This window comes from Planococcus citri, chromosome 2, assembly GCF_950023065.1.
Source record: "Planococcus citri chromosome 2, ihPlaCitr1.1, whole genome shotgun sequence".
Classification (NCBI taxonomy): domain Eukaryota; kingdom Metazoa; phylum Arthropoda; class Insecta; order Hemiptera; family Pseudococcidae; genus Planococcus; species Planococcus citri.
The window spans coordinates 79,899,285-79,918,622 of NC_088678.1; the positions used below are offsets into that span (position 1 = coordinate 79,899,285).

General features: G+C 35.7%; 1 protein-coding gene across 1 annotated transcript in view; it reads right to left on the reverse strand.

Moving 5' to 3' along the window:
* LOC135837960 (roundabout homolog 2-like) overlaps positions 1–19,338 on the reverse strand; it is a 638,803-nt gene that overhangs the window by 187,799 nt on the left and 431,666 nt on the right. The window contains exon 2 of the mRNA XM_065353404.1: positions 14,958–15,257. Coding sequence (XP_065209476.1) covers positions 14,958–15,257 — 300 coding nt within the window. The remainder of the gene's footprint in view (positions 1–14,957; positions 15,258–19,338) is intronic.

Below are 19,338 nucleotides of genomic sequence, written 5' to 3' on the forward strand. Positions count from 1 at the left end.
TGAAGTGATTACTTTAAATATACGTTTTGCCGCAATGCACCGTTATAACGCCTCTGTCGGATCATCTGTTACGAAGAGACGTGGATTTGGAAATAGAGAAGCTGTTAAAATGTTGAAAACTTGACGTAGAATTATCGAGACCTTTCGAAAAATGGCTTTGATAAATGGAAATTCACTCGGGCTGATCATCGTTTAGTATATAGTAAAGTATACGCAACGTGATTGGGATGGCGGTGGCGTCGTTGTTCTCGTCGAGATTTTGTGGCAGTTTTAAATCGATTTTGTGCTGTGTCGGTATACCTATAGGGCCTATAGGGGTGAGCGTGAGAGGTGAGAAAATACGTGAGTAGGTAGTCGAAAGTACACCTGTATATCGTTTCAGGCTTCGTTTTGTAAATTTCAATTCTGAAATATTGGGAGGGGTTCAAAGAAGAAGATACCTTTACCTACCTATGATGTTGTGGATTCGATTTCGACTCACTTTATTGCTTTTATAATAATTATTCAGACCGAAAAAGGAGTATTTTTGAGAATCTATCGAAATGAGTAATCAGCCCAAAGCTATACGCGTGGTTGTATTTTTGTTGCGATTTGCGTGAGTGTAGCTTTTGAGTTTGGTATGTTTTTTTTTTTTGGTGGAGGAGTGTTTTACGTAGTATTAAGACCCTTTTTTCGAAAGGATTTTGTACGTAATGGGTGGAATTTCGCCCGCGACGATGTCGATACGATGCTTGTGTAGTTGTTAATTGAATGAAGTGGTTCTTCTTCTTTGAAAGAGAAAGCCCCTTTTTTGTTTTCGATAATTTAGATAGAGTTTTATATCGAGAGTTTTTCTAAGGGAAATTAATTTCGACGATGCGAATTGTTAGCTGACGATTGAATTGAATTTAGGTTACAAGGAGGAGGCGCGAATCGTTCTCGAATGATTTTCTACAACTCTCGTTTGCAAAATAGTGATTCTTTTCAGTAGAGCAAAGGGTAATCCCGGGTAAAATAGGTGAAATTCCCTTGACCCTTAATTTTTATGAAACGTTGTTGGATATCTTTTGAAGAAAAATGTTGGATCCAAAAAGGGAAGTTCTGCAATGAAATGTTAACTCGAAACGAGAATAAAAAGGTTCACCTGCGATATGAAAAATTCTCAAAAATCAAACGTTATTGTATTAGAATTTTGTAAAAAATAAAATTAACCTTACACGCCCCATTTTTTTATTCATCCCTCGCCTTATGGCGTTTGACGAGTGAGGTTTACACGTAAGTATACGAAAATATAAAGCAATAACGACAATACGTATTAGGGGGAGGAAGAAAATCGTATCTGTCGAGTATTATAGTTACGATCCCCGTAGACTTCAACCCCTACCCCCTCCCTCTTCCTCCCCTCGTGTAGGCGGAAAACGATACGCGTTTAAATGTTTCTCTTTTTTTCCCTTACTAGCTCGAGGATAGGAAAACAGGAATGAGGAAAAGAAAAAAAATCGCTGTTATATTATTCCTACTTGGCATCGTGACAAACAAAGTCTTTCGTGGTAAAGTTTCAACTTATCAGTCAAAAATGTCAAATGTGGAAGAATGCGTTTCCTTCGGGATAGCTAGCTCGCTCGCTCGGTGCCCTAAAATGGTGGTTTGAGATTGACGTCGAGGTTTGAGGGATGGAGGGAGGTCTTCTTTTAATCATATTTACCAAATTTCCCGAAGGTAAAAGATACCGTTGGCAGATGATCGACCTGGTTAGTGTAATAATAACCTCTTATTTGGAGACTGTTGAGGATTTTGATGGGATTTGGGTATGGCTATGGCAGTATGGCTTATGGTTTTGTTGTACTTATTATTTAGTGGCTGCGATTCATTTCCTATAGGTACTTATTTGCTGAGAAGTACGATAGTTTATGTTTGTGTTGAAATTTTAAAAAAGAGACGAGGTTGTGGGAATAGTGTGTGAGAAAATTGAACTTTCGAATGCAGTTGAACACATTTTTGCTAGAAATATACCCGAATTGTCTTTTGAAAAATGAACAAATTCAATTCGTATTGAAAAATTATGTTTTGAAAACCAACCAAAAAAATCGCGAGTTTCCGAATTTGTGGAAAATTGAAAAAAAAAAGCTAAAAAAAAATCTGAACAGCGTTATGTTTTCTCTCAGGACCAAAACTCATGCAATACCTACGTTGAAAATGCCAACATTTTTCCAAAATTTTGATACCGTTGCTTCGACGTTGCAATTTAATGCAGACAACCTTTACGTAGCATTTTCATTTTTCCCCCATTATTTTGCCAGACACGCTACGACGTAAGTTGGTAAAAATATTTTGAATTGCTGGAAGTTATATTGTGGCAGTACACAAAATGTTCCTGTATAGGATAGATTTTTTTGGTGTTATTTGCGCAATTATAAAACACTCATGTGGGATCGTGAAGTTTTTACGTGGTGGTATTTTTGACAGACTCCAGAGAGATTATATCCATATATTTTTTCATGGTTATGTAAACGTGTTGTATTTGTATACGTTCGTGCCAGGTTACGACGATAACGTCAAAAATGCAAAATAATCAAATGAACGTCAAAAAAGGCTCGTACCGTTATTCGCGAATCATTAGTACGTTCTTTTTTTTCCTCCCTCGACACGTACGTCGTATTTGTAAATTAGCCACGAGTACATCTGCATTTGTATCAAATAAAGTTTGTAGGGGGAAAATACTCGTATGTAGTACTTGATCCTGAATTCTGGGTGTTTTTTTTACGTTACGTGGAATGGAAGTTAGTTTTTATTTTTTCACGCGATTGGTATCAGAAAAATTTACTTGTCAAATTTAGGGATTTGAATTCCAGAACGTGAAGAGGTCTAGGGTAAAATTTGGTACTTTTTAGACTGGTCTGTTCACAATTTCACCACTCTCGAGGGCAGAGAAACTTATCACGAAAATTGTCTGTGTAATATTCTGCATCCATCCTATGTATCTGGATTTCTGTACGCCAAAATCATCGCAAGGAGGCAGAGAAAAAAATTGAACCTGATCCCGAACCGGAATGAGCCTGTACCTTTAAACCCTGAACCTGAACCCCAACCCCAACACCTTGATCCTGGGATTCTTCATATTGTGAAACCCGGATCACTGACCCGTAATGAGGACCTCTCATCCTTTCAAAACCCTTGGCTCAAGTTCTGGCTTCTCATATACTCGTAATAAATAGACTATGAAGCAACCATACAAAATTTGAGTGTTTTTGAACGCTTCATAGGTAAATTATTTTGTCATTTTTGTGTGACCATAAAAACAATTGTTCTGCTTACGTGCTCTTTTTGTGAATCGATCTAACAAACTAAATTTTCATACTATTAAAGTGCATAGGAGCCCAAAATGACCCCAGGCGCTAATCAGAAGCGTTGAACGAACATTCTGGTACATTTTGTGAAGACAAGGCTCCCCCCCTTATAGTCCGGCATATGACAATAGGAGTAATTGCACCCCCCCCCCTCGGCCGATCCTCCGGTACAACTTTTTTCTTAAAGGGGACATCATAAGGAACATTTTAAAGCAAACTTGCCCAAAAAAAAGTTGGCCTTACTTACACAATGGCGGCCATTTTGATTGACAGGTCAGCCGAAATCGCAGATTTTGCGTTTCAACATAGGACTTGCACGAAATTTTTCAAACTTTACAAAGGTAGATCGAAAGATCATGCAAAAATTCATCACCTGTCAAAATTTCAAGTGCTAAAGTGCGTTTTTCGATTTTTGGTGAATTTTTGAAAATCGAATTTAGGCCAAAAATTAGGGAAAAAATCAAAATTTTACCAAATTGACCGAGAAAGCTGAAATTTGGGATGTACCCTATTTTCGACATGCCAAATCGATTGGAAACGGTTTCAACCAGTTTTGAGCAGTTCTGGAGCCTCCAGCAGATTTTTGAAACTTGAAATTCCCACAAAATTCTATCAAATTGGAGTTGTAAAGCTAAAATTTATTCTAAGAACTAATTTCAATACGCTACGAAGTACTGCAGGTGAATTTCAAGTCGTTTTGGAGCCTCCAGCGACTTTTTGAAAATTCCTAAAGCCTCCAGCAGACTTTTGAAACTTTAAATTTTCACAAAATTTCATCAAATGGAGATGGAAAGCTGAAATTTACTGTACACTCCAATTTTAACACCCCATGAAGACGACTTCAGGTGGGTTCAAGTCATTTTAGAGCCTCCAGCGACTTTTTTGAAAATTACTGGAGCCTCCAGTAGATTTTTGAAACTTGAAATTTCCCCAACATTAATTTATCAAATGGAGTTGGCAAGCTGAAATTTACTTCGCAGACTACATAGTGGTTTCAAATGGTTTTGAAGTTTCCAGCTACTTTTACAGGGTATCCACAAGCCTGGAAAACCTGGAAAAGTCAGGGAATTTGGTCGGTCTGGAATAGTCAGGGAAAAGTCAGGGAATTTTTTAATTTTCATGCAAAATCCCTGGAATTTTGAAAAAACGATCAATTGCAAATTTTGGATAAGGACCTATGATGAATGAAAAACATTATTTTTTTACTTCTCAAAAAACAAATCTTCAAAAGCTTTTGTTTTCTTTTCTTTTTCACAACAAGATGAACATTTCTAGATAATAAAAATCAATTTACAAAAGCTTTCGTCCTCGTTTGGGCCTGTTCTGTTTTCTTTGTCAAAATCAACTTCCTTTGAAAAAAATATCATTCAAATTCTGAAATTTTAAGAGCCAAAAAAAACTACTTGTCCTCGCATGAAAAAACCTCGTTTTTATGCCTCTCGAAATGCAAATTTTCAGAAGCTTTCGCTCGAGCCTGTTCTCTTTTCTTTTTCAAAAGTAACTTCTTTCAAAAAAACATTATTCCAATATTAAAATTTAAGAAACCAAAAAATAAACTCTTTGCATTGAAAAAACCTCGTTTTTAGGCATCTCGAAATTAAACTTTTGAAAAGTTCTAGCCCTCGCTTGGCTCGGGCCAATTTTTTTCTCATTTTGAAAAAAGCATATTTCACATTTTCAAGCCCTCCAAAAATCCAAAAAACAGAAGAAAAATTTTCATAAGTTTTTTTTTTTTTTTTGGGTGTTTATAATTACAAGATTATTACACCCGTAAGGGGGAGGGGTTAGATTTGGTTTGTGAGGTTGATGTTTCTTATTAGGGAGATGATAGTCATTCATATGAATATTGTATCAATTTGTCAAAATTGATGCATGTTTTATTTATTTATTTATTTTTAATTCAAAAAGTTAAGGTAATAATCGAAGTCTAGCTGTTTTTTATATCCAAAGATGTATCCAGTTCGAAGAGAAGCTTATGAAATAAAATTACACCCCCCCCCCCCACCCACAAAAAATTTCTTATTTAATTAAAGTGTGAGGTAAGCATAGAAAATGACAATAAATGGTCTGGAAAAATGTAAAAAATGGTCTGGAAAACCTGGAAAAGTCAGGGAAAATCATTTCCAGAAATGAGTGGACACCCTGTTTTAGGAAACAATTTTCCAAAAAAACGTCATAAAACCTTTCAAAAAGTCGCTTGAGGCTCCAAAACGACTTGAAATCCACCAGCAGTCCACTTCGTATAGCGTATTGAAATTAGTTTGAGGAATGAATTTCAACTCTCCACCTCAGTTTGATGAAATTTTGGGGAAATTTCTAGTTTCAAAAATGTACTGGAGGCTCCAGTAATTTTCAAAAAAGTCGCTGGAGGCTCTAAAATGACTTGAATCCACCTGAAGTCGTTTTCAGAGGATGTTAAAATAGGAATGTAGAGTAAATTTCCGCTTTCCATCTTCATTTGATGAAAATTTGTGAAAATTTGAAGTTTCAAAAATCTGCTGGAGGCTTCAGGAATCTTCAACAGGGTTGCTAACAAAATTTCTTGGAAGAAATGCAGTACTTTTGCAGTACTTTTTGCAGTACCTTGTTTTTTTAATCCAGCTTACACCGACCCCCCCCCCCAAAAAAAAATCTTTTTGAAACAGTTGGAATTAAGCAGCAATTTTTTAGTTTACATGGAAAAACTTGTTAATTTCAGTTTGTTTTCAGTTTCAGCTTTCATATCTTGAGGTTCAAAAAATTTTTTAAAAAAGAAGAATTCCATTTTTTCAGGAGTTTTCAAACACTAATTTGCCACTTGGCAGCAAAAACTTGAAATTTCAAACGCTAAAATTATGAAGAAATCCGAATAAGTTGAATTTATAATTTGTAATTAGGGTATATATTCATAGCCTATCATGACTGAAAAAAAATCGTTTTCATTTTTCAATTTTTAGAGGCCTTAAACATAAAAACTTTATCATTTTGAAAAAAAATAAAATAATAACCATAAAAGTAAACAAGAAAGTAGCCCGAGCGTAGCGAGGACAAAAACTTTTGGAAATTTCTGTTTTGATAAATGAAAGAACACTGTTTTTTATGGGAAGAAGTTGATTTTCTTTGCTTAAAAATTTCAGAATTTGAACAATTTTTTAAAATATATTTCAGTTCCAAAAAAGAAAAGCAAAAAAGCCCGAACGAAGTAAGGGCATAGGCTCTCAAAATTTTTGTATTTCGAGCAATAAAAAAAAAATTTTCATGTGAGGAGTTTATTTTTGGATTTAAACATCTTTTTGAGTTTGAATGATGGATTTTTAGAAAGTTTGATTTTGAAAAAGAAAAACCAATAGATCTAGAAATTCAGAAAAAGAGAAACTGCATTCAGCCCGAGCGAAGCGAGGGCGAAAAGTTCTTAAAATGTGCTATTCAAGTCTCACAAAAGTTGGTAAGTAATTAAACCTCTTTATTAAGACTAAAAATTTTCAAAATTTATTGACATTGACGAGTCCCAACACGATCAGCACATTTGGGCAAATTTGCTGACTTTTTATAATTTGACAACTTTGGGTAGGTGGTCCGTTGGAAAAATTGAAAGGTATACATAGATGAAAACTGACCAAACATAATGTGATTTTTATGAGTTTTTTTAAAATTGAGAAATATGAAAAGATAACCAAAATATTGCCCGAGCAAAGTGAGGGCGAAAAAAAATTTTGTGGAATTTTGTTTGAAAAATAGTGGTTTTTAACCATTTTAAGCACAATTTTCACCAAAAACCGAAATGAGTTCGAGAAAAAATGCAGTACTTTTCAGGCAAAATGCAGTACTTTACAGTACTTGCAGTACCGAGGATTTCAATGCAGTACTTTTACAGTACTTGCAGTACCTGCAGTACCTGTTAGACACCCTGTTCAAAAAGTTGCTGGAGGCTCCAAAACGACTTGAAAATTCACCTGCAGTACTTTGTAGCGTATTGAAATTAGTTTTTAGAATAAATTTTAGCTTTACAACTCCAATTTGATAGAATTTTGTGGGAATTTCAAGTTTCAAAAATCTGCTGGAGGCTCCAGAACTGCTCAAAACGGGTTGAAACCGTTTTCAATCGATTTGGCATGTCGAAAATGGGGTATATCCCAAATTTCTGCTTTCTTGGTCAATTTGGTAAAATTTTGATTTTTTCCCTCATTTTTGGCCTAAACTCGATTTTCAAAAATTCACCTAAAATCGAAAAACGCACTTTAGCACTTGAAATTTTGACAGGTGATAAATTTTTGCATGATCTTTCGATCTGCCTTTGTAAAGTTTGAAAAATTTCGTGAAAGTCCTATGCTGAAATGCAAAATCTGCAATTTCGGCTGACCTGTCAATCAAAATGACCGCCATTTTGTAAGTAAGGCCAACTTTTTTTTGGGCAAGTTTGCTTTAAAATGTTCCTTAGGATATCCCCTTTAAGAAAAAAGTTGTCCCGGAGGATCGGCGGGGGGTGAAATTACTCCTATTGTCAAATGCCGAACTATTAAGTTTGGTTGTAGCTTAAAAATTTGACGTAAATAAGAACACGGCCGACGCAACAACCTCTCTTTCCATCGTCAATTACACATCGCAAAGTAAATATTGTTGTTATGCCACGACGACGGACGGATTATGTGTGTAAGATAGCACGACGGCGACAAAAGAGGGATGGCTTTGTATCAAATTACCAAAACACACCATCCTCGCTCGTGCTCGAATCGTAGTTTGGTCCCCTCGCCTTGCGTTCTTCTTGTCACTTCTCTCTCTTCTTGTACTATAAGTAAAGAGGCAGTGTGGCGAATTTTAATTACGTTACGTTACGAAGCGAAAGTTTTTGGGAAACGATTTAGCGCCGGGTTTCGTTCTATTGCCACCAAGACCAAAGCACAGACGACATTGCAAATGCTGCGGAAGTTTTTTTTTACATTTTCCTCGGGCCCAAATTAAGAGCAGGGTGAGAGACGACGACGAAGGTGTTCGTTATACACCAGTGAGAGGGAGAAAGAGAATCACGACTCACGTGAAAATATCCACGATGAGGGAGATGCGTAGGCGTACGACGTGAAGCAAAGTACTCGTACCAGTTGAAAAGGGGAATGGAAGCAAAAACGATGAAAAAATATAATGCACGTGTCTGCCGAAAACGACGACGACGTCTTCTCTCCGCCGTGCTGTTGTCGAAGTCGAAGCCGAAGTAAAATAAATGGTGCTGGTGGAAAAGCAGAAGAGCAGACGCAGCCAGCTCCGATTTGTTTTCGTAGTTTACTCACTTGACTGGAACCCTCGCTCTGGCTCTCTATGCTCGTGTGTCTTCTGCATGAGATTGAGAGTATATACACTACAGCGCGAAAAGGCGAAGAAAAGGTACTCAAGATGCATGCGAGATTTTGGCGTGTTTTTTTTTTTGCTGCTCTGCTCGGCTTCGCGTTCTTCTTCCTCGTCTTCTTCTTCGTTTTCGTCAATTTATACACGTAGTTCGAGTAGTATTGTAAGAAAAGGTTATTGATTTTGTTATTATGAAAACGAAACGCCGCCGTGTCGAAGTTTCCTGACGCGCCGTACACCGCTTGGTGTTTTTTTTTTTCTTCCTTAGACGTTCGTTGATGCTGATGCTGGTGGTTTATTTCATTGTGAAAGTGAAAGTGAAAGTACTCTATTGGCGGGTGCAGCGTGTCTGAAAAGTTTGGACAGATGTTGATGTCTATCACGTTTGATTGACTGGAGGTTGCCACTTGCCAAAGGCATCTGATTTTCTGAAGATCTTATGGGAGGGGAGGGGGGAGAACAAATCACGAGCAAGGCTCGTACTCAATATTTTCCAAAAAAAATAAATTATTTCAGCAACTCAGAAGGGACCAAATGTTAAATGTGAGAAAAACGAAAAAAAATCACGAAAAAAAACAAGAACACCATAAATTGAGAACATGTTCTCGTTCTCAATTTTGAAAAACGAAACTTTTTGATAATTTTTTGCCAAGAATTGTAGATTTTTACCATTTCTGGCTGAAAAGTCTAGTTTTGGCAGAAAGCGAGACTCTGACAACTACACAAAAAAAAGAAATTTTGGGAAATTGTTGGCAAAGAAGCGAGACTCTCACGAAATTTGTTGCAAAAAACTTTTTTAGAAATGTTAAAAAGCAGGAATTTTTGACAAAAAACCAAGAACTTTACAATTTTGCCAAAAAAAAGTACTTACTTCTTGGGAATTGTTGGCGACAAATTGGCAAAAAAGTTGATGGCAATTTTGGCAGAAAAGCGAGACTTTTGGATAATTTTTTGAAAAAAGGGGAAAATCTTTAACAATTTTGCTAACGAAGCGAGAATTTTTGCGATGAAAAAGAAAACGAATTTTTTTAGTAATTTTTGGTGGTTTTAGCTCAGAAAAAGTGACACACTTCGATCGCTGATACACTTGAATTTTTGATAAATTCATGGCAAAAAACAAGATTTTAGAACAATTACAAAAAGTTTTAGCAATTTTGCTGGAAAAACTGCAATTTTTGTCAAACTTGTTAAAAAAAAAGACTTGGAGGATTTTTTTCCCGAAAAAACACAATAGTTTTAGGAGACTATGAATTTCGACAAAGGTAAGATTTTTTAGCCATTTTCACCAAAAAGCGAAATTTTGTCAATTTTACGTATCAAGAGGCAGAGTCTATGGAGATTCAGTGTAGCCAGTGAGGGAAGAATGAAAAAATGTAGACTATACAGGGACGAAACTTAGGGGTGGGGGGTGGGGGGTGTAATACCCCCCCCCCCCAGTCATTATGGATAGTCGGCAAATTCGGCAAATTTGAGAAAAATTGGGTTAGTCGGCAATTGCCCACTTTGCCAAGATTTGCCAACTTTGCCAAGATTTGCCAACTTTGCTGTGACTGGACAAAGTCGATAAGTTTTGAAAATTGTCAAGTCTTAATAAAGAGACTAATTTGCCGACTTTTATGGAACTTGAATAGCACATTTTTAAAAATTTTTGCACCTTGGACATATCTGTTCTAGGTAGGTAGAAGTACGCTCCTAAATTTCAAGAATGTCAAATGTATAATTACGAAATTGACTTTACATACTCGGCCCTCACATGACTCAAGCTCGTTTTTTTTTTTAAATTCAAAATCACACTTTCTAAAAATCAACTAGGTATTCAAACTTTTAAAAAATGTTTAAATCCAAAAATTAACTCCTCACATTAAAAAAAATGTTTTTTTACTTCTCGAAATACGAAATTTTGAGAGCTTTGCCCTCACTTTGTTTTGGAACTTTTTGCTTTTCTTTTTTGGAGCTAAAATTTCTGTTGAAAAAATCATTCAAATTCTGAAAATTTTCGACCAAAAAAATCAACCTCCTACCATAAAAAAATCATTGTTCTTTTACTTATAAAAATGACAATTTTCAAAAGCTTTTGCCCTCGCTACGCTCGGGCCAACTTTTTATATATTTTCATTTTTATGAAACGCAAAAATTCTGCTTGAGACTTCTAAAAATTGAAAAATGAACATGCAAATTTTTATATCTACATAATGTGTTAAGTATATCAACTGGCAAAATTGTCTTCTTCTCATTTTTTTTTCACAATAAGAAACTCGCTGATTTAATCGGCAAAATAGGTATTTTTTTGTCATATCAGTCGGCAAATTTTTGGTTGACCACCCCCCCCCCCTCCCTTGGAAAATGCCTAGTTTCGTCCCTGAGACTATACTTTCGCCAATTGAAAAAGTACCTACACTGTAAGTAGAAGTACCTACAAAGGTCCGTTTTGGAAAATTGTGCTTCATTTTTAAACGATGTCAGGGTGTAACTCTCCTATTTATCCTATTTATCCTACAAAAGTCCTTTTTTTTTGCCTATGACACCTTTTTGTCCTTTTAGTGTCCTTTTTTTCAACAATTTTATCCAAAAGTTTTTTTTTTCCAAAATGACTTTTTCAAATTTTCAATTTTTCTCCTTTTTTCCGGAATTTTGAACTTGTAGAAAAGGGCTCATTTGTCGACTTTTTTAGAACTTGAATCACACATTTTTAGGAGCTTCTGCCCTCGCTTCGCTCGGGCTATTTGCTCTTCTTTTTTCCGCATAAATGGCTTATTGTTCAAATTCAAGAAATGTTCAAAGTTTGAATCAGAAAAATAAACTTCTCTTTCCTTACAGATTATTTTTTACTTCTCAGCAAAACATGAAATTTTGAAATCAAAACTTTTTTAGCCTTGCTTCACTCGGGGTTGTTTGCTTTTCTTTTTCAAGTTTGAATTTTTTCTTTTCTTTTTCTTTTTTAAATTGAGTGTTGAATCATCATTTTTTAAATTTTAAGATTTTGTAGCGAAATATATAGGTAGATTATTGCACAAAAAAACATCGTTTTCATACCTCTCAAAATACTGAATTTCTAACGCTTTTGCCCTCGCTTCGCTCTTTCCAGTTTTAAATTTTCAAAAAAAAAAATCGTAATTCAAATTTTAAAATTTTGAAGCAAAACACGAATAATTTGTCACACATACAAACATCGTTCTTGTATCTCTCGAACTCGAAATGATGATTTTAGAGGGTTTTTGCCCTCGTTTTGCTCAAGTCCGTTAGCTTTTCTTTTTCGGATTTTAAATTTTCAAAAAAAATAATTATTCGAATTTAAAAAATTTTGAAGCAAAATGATATACTTAGTAACTCATCACACAAGATAACATAATTTTTATCTCCCAAAATACTCGTACCTTCTAATTTTTGAGAGCTTTGCCCTCGCTTCGCCGGGGCCAGTTTGTTTATCTTTTCCTTAATTGATAAAAAATTCCGAACTTGAAGGAGAAATCTCGCCCACTCCCTCACCCTCTTAAAAAATCCCAAGTGTTCAAAAACTGTCCTAAAAGTCCTGCTAAAATTCCTTTGGCTAAAAACTTGAATTAAAATTTTGAACCTCACCTTGAAAAAAATTTGACCCCCCCCCTACACCTCAAAAAATTCCATAAGTGCTCGAAAAATTACCTGCTGAAAGTCCTGCCAAAAGTCCTTTTTAAGTCCTTTTTTTCATTTTGAAATTTTGTTAGACACCCTGGGGAAGTAAAAATTTTAGCTGGCTAAATTAATTTTTACGACTTCTGAAGAAATTTTAAAATTCTGGAATAATCGGAAATTGCGCTGGAAGCTCCAGAATGACTCGGAATTTAGGAAAATGTGAATTCAGAGGAGTTGATATCGGTTCAAGGACTGATTTTTCTCATTTTTACTAAATAAGAATGAATTTTGAAAAATTAAAAAAAAAACATAAATCGCCAAAAATAATCAATTTTGATTTTTCAAAAATTCGTCGAAAATTGAAAAATTAATTTGGGCAGCTGAAATTATGTTAATGGCAGTTTCAGACAATGCTCTTTTTAAAAATAGCGGTCCTGTTCAAATCGAAGACGAACACCTCGGGGTATAAGATGTATTGTTGTTTCAAAGATTGTTTTCGAAGAAAAAAAAAATTTCTTGGAAGTATTTACTCGTACTTCTGAAATCTCAACTTGTACTTTAAAGAAAAGATACTTAGTACTTCCCCCTTTTTTTAATTTAAAAAATCCAAGTTTCAATGTGGTCGACCCTTACCTCTCCTCTCCTTCCCTCCTCCTTCTTGAAGGGTTTCAATTTGGGGTTCTAAACTTCTGTGGATCTTGAAGGCATTTTTTTTTTCAATCAAAAAGTTGCCAGATATTTTGTAGTTCAACTTTTTTGGAAAAAATTGGAAAAAGGAATTGCCAAAATGTCAATGTATTGCCTATGTAAAAAAAATTTACAAGCCCTGGAATTTCAAAAAACTATTGCTTAAATTTGAGGAATTATTAAAAACATAAAATGAAATAAAATTTCAGTACTTAGTTCAGTATTTCTGTCCAGTTCATCATTCGTGTCAAGTTCCAATGGAAGATGTTTGAGGGTTCAAATAAAAATTTTGAAAAGTTTTTGAGCTCAGCACGTTAAAATCTTGATTTTTGCCACTAGAAAAACCAAAAAAAAATTTCCTGCCAAGTTTAAATAAGGGCCACCCTATTTAGCACACAGTCATGCTTGGAAAAAAAGGGCACAATAACTGTAGATCTATTAACGATATTTGGAGCTCATGATGTTCGAAAAAATTTTACACAGAGAAATTGGTCTGGAAAACCTGGAAAGTCAGGGAAAATCATTTCCAGAAATGAGTGGACACCCTGTTGATTTTGATGACACAGAGAAATTGGTCTGGAAAACCTGGAAAGTCAGGGAAAATCATTTCCAGAAATGAGTGGACACCCTGTTGATTTTGATAAGTCCATCATTTTTACCCATACTTGTAGAAGTGATTTTGAAAGCATCGTGTTTAAATTGGGGCATAACTTTCGAGTCAGTCTGTACTTTCCTCTCAAGGTTTACCTACATATAAAGGCTGCAGACTTCTGCTATATTTTCCCTTTTTGTGGACCAAGTCGAGTCGAGCCGAGCTGTACATATTCGTACGTATAAAAGGAGTGTTTTTTTATGAAGCATTCCGACACACAGAGAGCATTTGGCATGGCAGACGCGGAAACGAAAGTAAAAACGCCGAATTCCATTACACGAGCAGCGGAGCTTCGAATCGCGGGCCTTTTTTTTCCAAATTCACACAATAAGCACTTAGAAAGAGAGGAGGAAATTCGACCTATTCGACCCTTCGTCTCGTCGTCATCGTCGTCGGCGTCGTTATAAAGCGTATTTTTCGATAGCTCGCTTAAAACCCTGCGCTTCCTCTTCCTGTAGTGCTTTCTTCCTGCATCGGCTCAGATACTATAGTATATGGTGATTGCGTAAGTGAAAGCCGAAAGGAACGTCGAAATAGCCGTATCTACGAGCGTTTCGGCTGCCACGTCGCCTTTGATTATATAGAAAAAGAAGAAGGAAAAAAATATATATACGAAGAAATAATAATCGACTATTGTACGCGAAAGAAGGCCCTTTCATATCTTATAAATTTTTATAAGTCGAGTAGGTAGGTAGGTTAGGTAGTACGGCTGCTAAGCACGAGACGATGAAGCAACAACAACGCCGCCCAAGTAATGGACACTTGGCACGTGATAAAATTGCGTAAAAATTCCTCGGCGTTTGGCCATTGACGCTCGCTCCAGGGTGCTGGTTTTTCCTTCCAGGAGCAACGAAGACGATGCTTGTATGTACTCGTTAGCGATTGTTTTCCTTCAATCGAACTTTCGATGGGGTTGGGGTGGAGGAAATTGTTTTCCGAAACGTTGGAATGTGGGAAAGTCGTGGTGTTGTGTTTTCGTTTTTCTTTTTTTTTTTGTTCGTTCACCGACGTGTCGTGTGTGTTTGTTTATTTTGGGTGAAGGAGAAAAATTAGGAGAACTGATTATAGGTTGTGATTAAAAAAAGAAAAGAAAACTATTAGAGGGGTATTTATTTTTATTAGGTTTTGGTTTGAAGTTGACGCGTTGGAATTTGTGCTACGAAGAGGTGATGGGTGCAGAAAAGGGGAATGGAATATGAAAATTGTTTTTTTTTTCTCACCCCATTCTACCGTATAGTATTTTGAACACGATAAATGACGGTAGCAGTAGCAGCAATAAGAATGTAATAAATTATACGCAGGCAACTCGCGACCGACGTACGCGTACGATACGTGCAACTTTGAAGTTGAACTTTCTTTCTTACCTGCGACTTGTAAGGTAGCGTTTTGACTGATGGCTGTTCCGGCTGCGTTTTTCGCCACGCACCAATAAACTCCGTCGTCTTGTTTGTTTTTCGTGTGGATGACGTGTAAGAAGAACAACGAACCGGTTGCCAACAGGACGGGGTGTGATTTGCTGTCCAGTATTAGAGGTTCGCCGTCTTTGTACCATTCGATTGCCGGTTCCGGGAAGCCTTCGGCTTTGCAGTGCAGCGTCAAAGCCTCGTCCTTTGGTACGATGACGTTTCGAGGGTGTTCTGTGATTCGTGGCGGACGTGATTGATCTGCGAACAGGCGAAAAATTGTATTAGAATGGTGGAAGTTGAGACAAATACGATGGAATGAAGAAGACAGAGCGATACGTTCATTTCGACCAATTAGAATCTGGTACATATTTTTAAAATTGGTGAAAAGTTGGTGAAATTGACTTTTAAAATAGTGAATAAGTTGAGAAAAATGTGATAGAACGGTTGAAAATCGCGAAAATTAATTTTAAAAAACAAAAAATTGACATAAAAATGGTACACAGCCAAAAATAATTGACTAAATGCCAAAATAATTCGAGATTTGTTAAAAATGAAAAAAATATTTTGAAAAGTTCATCGAGAATTGAAAATAAATTACTTGAAAATGGTCAGAAAATTAGTAAAATTGATTTTCAAATTTTTCGAAATTGAGAAAAATGTGATAAAAGATGAGGGAAATTGATCCAAAAATTGTTGGAAAAAGACGAAAGTTGGCAGAGCAAACAAAAAATTGACGTAAAAATAGTCTATTGATGGCTTCAAAGCAAAAATGTTTCTATCATTAATTACCCCTTTTCCCCTCCCTCAACAAAGCTCGCAATATCACCAAATTTTGTGTCATATTTCGGCTCGATTTCCAACAAGATTTTAAGATTCAATAAAAAATCTTCTGACTATTAATTTGTGGTCTAGATTTTATTTTATTTTTTCAATTTTTTGGTCAGAAGCATTTCTTTCACCAAGTTTTTATTTTTGCTCAACTTGGGAAATTCCAGATAGCCATTTTTACTACCATCAAATTTTTAAAAATGTTTTTGAAAATTGCTTTCGACTTATGTTTTTTACTCATGTTGTTGAATTACTTTTGAAAAAAATTTCCAATTTATATTGGTTCGTTTGTTTTGTTGGAAATGAAGGATATGAGATTTTTCAAAACTTACATTTTCCAAAATGATTTTTCTTTGAAAGCACAACTTTTTTGCGATTCAGTCAATTGAGCATTGGGCAAGGTACCCTATTACACTCTTCAAAGCAATTTGTTTCCCCAACATGGAAATCTAGAGAACCTCCAAAGGGTTAAACGCCACTCATGGTCATCTCCGATCATAAAAATTGAGCATACTGATAATGAAATTCGAACATAACCTGATGAAATATCATTATAATATGATGCACAATTCGAAATGAAACGATGTATTTAACATATTTTATATTTACAAATGACAAAATATGTACACGAAATTAAACGGATAGAAAATCGCCATAATGCAAAAGTTAGCATAAAACGGTAATACTAATCAAATGAATTTGCGGATATTCAAATAGAAAAATGTTACAAAGTCAAGATTGATGTTTGTTGACTTCTGAAATACAATGTATCACAATAATTCGAAGAATTACCAGTATTTACGACGAAATAAATAATTACTGATAATGACATGATTTTTCATTATTTATAACACTTTTCCTAATTTGAGAATTATCAAGCAATAAATTGACTGCAAAAACTGCTCTGTACACACATGAAGAACGTCAATCATGTTTCCTCAAATTTGGTCGATGTTGAAGATGCTTCACTAGCGCCAATGAACTCTGATAAGCAACTCGATCAGCTACCTGGATCCATAATAACATTGTGTCAGCATTTTGAAAGTATACGCCAGTTGTTGAGTGAAATGTACTCACAAGGGAGGTGCCCCAGGTAACATGCACCGATTTAAATGATTCTTGCACCATTGGATAGAAGACATCAAACATAGTCTACCACAAAATTTTCAGCTGCTGAAGTTGATATTTTGATTTTTCAGAGCAACTTTTCGATTTTCACATAGCAATTTTGAAAAATTGGCCAAATATAGTCGGCGCAGGTCGCATACCGAAACCTTCAATATTCTTTGGGCATTTCAATACATATGATGAGACTAGCCCACGGTGAAATTTTCAGCTGCTGAAGTTGATATTTGAGCCTCCCAGGGCGATTTTTCTATTTTCACATGGCAATTCTGAAAAATTGGCCAAAAATGGTCAGCGAAGGTCGCATACCAAAATCTTCAATATTATTTGGGCATTTCAATACATATGATGAGAATAGCCCACGGTGAAATTTTCAGCTGCTGAAGTTGATATTTGACCCTTCTAGAGCGATTTTGAAAAATTGGCCAAAAATGGTCGGCAGAGGTCGCATACCAAAACCTTTAATATTATTTGGGAATTTCAATACTTATGATAAGACTAGCCCACGGTGAAATTTTCAGCTGCTGAAGTTGATATTTGAGCCCTCCAGGGCGATTTTTGGATTTTCACATTGCAATTTTGAAAAATTGGCCAAAAAATACATATGATAAGACTAGCCCACAGTGAAATTTTCAGCCAGGGGTGCTAACCGTAACCACAAAAAACCGAAAACCGTAACCGAAACCCAAACAAGAACCTAATTTTAGCCATTTTCAAACCCTAACTGAAAACAGAAACCGAAATTTCATAAGTTTTTTAAAAACCCTAAAAAACCATAACAATAATAATGAAGCAGAGTGAGTGAAACCGAAACCTAAACCGATATAATTTATTTCGGTTTTTTTCGGTTTTCGGTTTGGGTTTTTTCAGTTTTTTCAATTCTTTTGGGGGGATTTTTTCACATTTTCAACTTTTGAGACTCGAAATCCGGGGAAATTGATAAATTTAATGAACCTATCAAATTGGGTCCTTGGCTGTTGTTGTTGACTTGTTGCTTTTTGGGTTGTTAAATCGCTTTGTGTTTTGAGATTGAGAAATTTTGAAGAAATTTTTTAAAAATACGTAAACCGAAAAAAACCGAAAACCGAAACCAAAACCGAAATTTTTGTAAATAAAACCGAAACCCAAACCGAAACTGAATTTTTGAATTTTAAAACCAAAACCGAAACAAAAACTGAAAAATGTCAACGAAAAAATTGGAGTGAAACCGTAACCTTAATAAAAATAATTAAGGTTAGCACCCCTGTTTTCAGCTGCTGAAGTTGATATTTGACTCTTCCAGGGTGATTTTTCTATTTTCACAATAAATTGATATGCAAAAATCGAATAATTGCCCTGAAAAATCGAAATATCAACTTCAGCAGCTGAAAATTTTGTGGTAGACTATGTTCGATGTCCTCTATCCAATGGTGCAAGAATCATTAAAATCGGTGCATGTCACCTGGGGCACCTCCCTTGTCAGACATTCGGCAAAATCAGCATAGCTGGAACGTTGGAGCTGTCTTGAATTCCCGTTTTAGACAGCTGATGTCTTTGGTTGAAAAATTTTCCAGATTTTTTCAATAACACACTGACTGTGTTGATGAGTGTCTCTGGTGAAGTAAAGCAGCTCGCTTGCTGCTGCTTGATGATTGATAGGAAATATCAGACGTAACAATGTCTGATCGCTTTCCCCAAGATCTGAAACCTACATTCGGCGCGTCATTAGCGACTATGGATTTCTTCAAAGTATCCATAGGGTTTTTCGATTTGGAACAATCTCAGCTTCAAACAGCTTCAGCGTACGATTTCGGTGAAGTTTCTATTTCAGCTGTGAAAATCTTGATTTCAATGCAATTAGCGAGATCGTTGAGAATCGGAGATTTTGAACGATTTTATTTTGGCCATGTAATAATTGCCATTTTGTCAAGTCTGAACCATGTGCAAAATTGTCTTGACTGTCATTGTTGATATCGTCATTGATATTATCATTACCATCATCAAATTCATCATTCCCGAGCAAGGAACTATTCGATGATTTTGGTGAACTTCTTGGAGTCGATTTGGTTGAAGATTTCAGTGTAACAGGCGATGACTTCGACGTAGAATGTGCACTTTTCTTCGTCATTGACGTAGTGCTTTTAGTTTCCTTCGCATCACTGATTTTGGTATCGGTTTCAGTATCAATCGGATCTAACAAATCTGGATTGATCTATATGGTAACTTGTTCGTCACAAGTCACAATCTCAAAGTTTCTTGCAGAAAGTGACATCTTTCGAAATAATAACATCACGTTTCTCTGGAACATAAACTCATTATTGCTCGTCACCATCATATCCAACTAGATAACCTGCGAGTACCTTTTTATCCGTTTTTTGACATAATTGAATCGGAACATTAGTGTAGC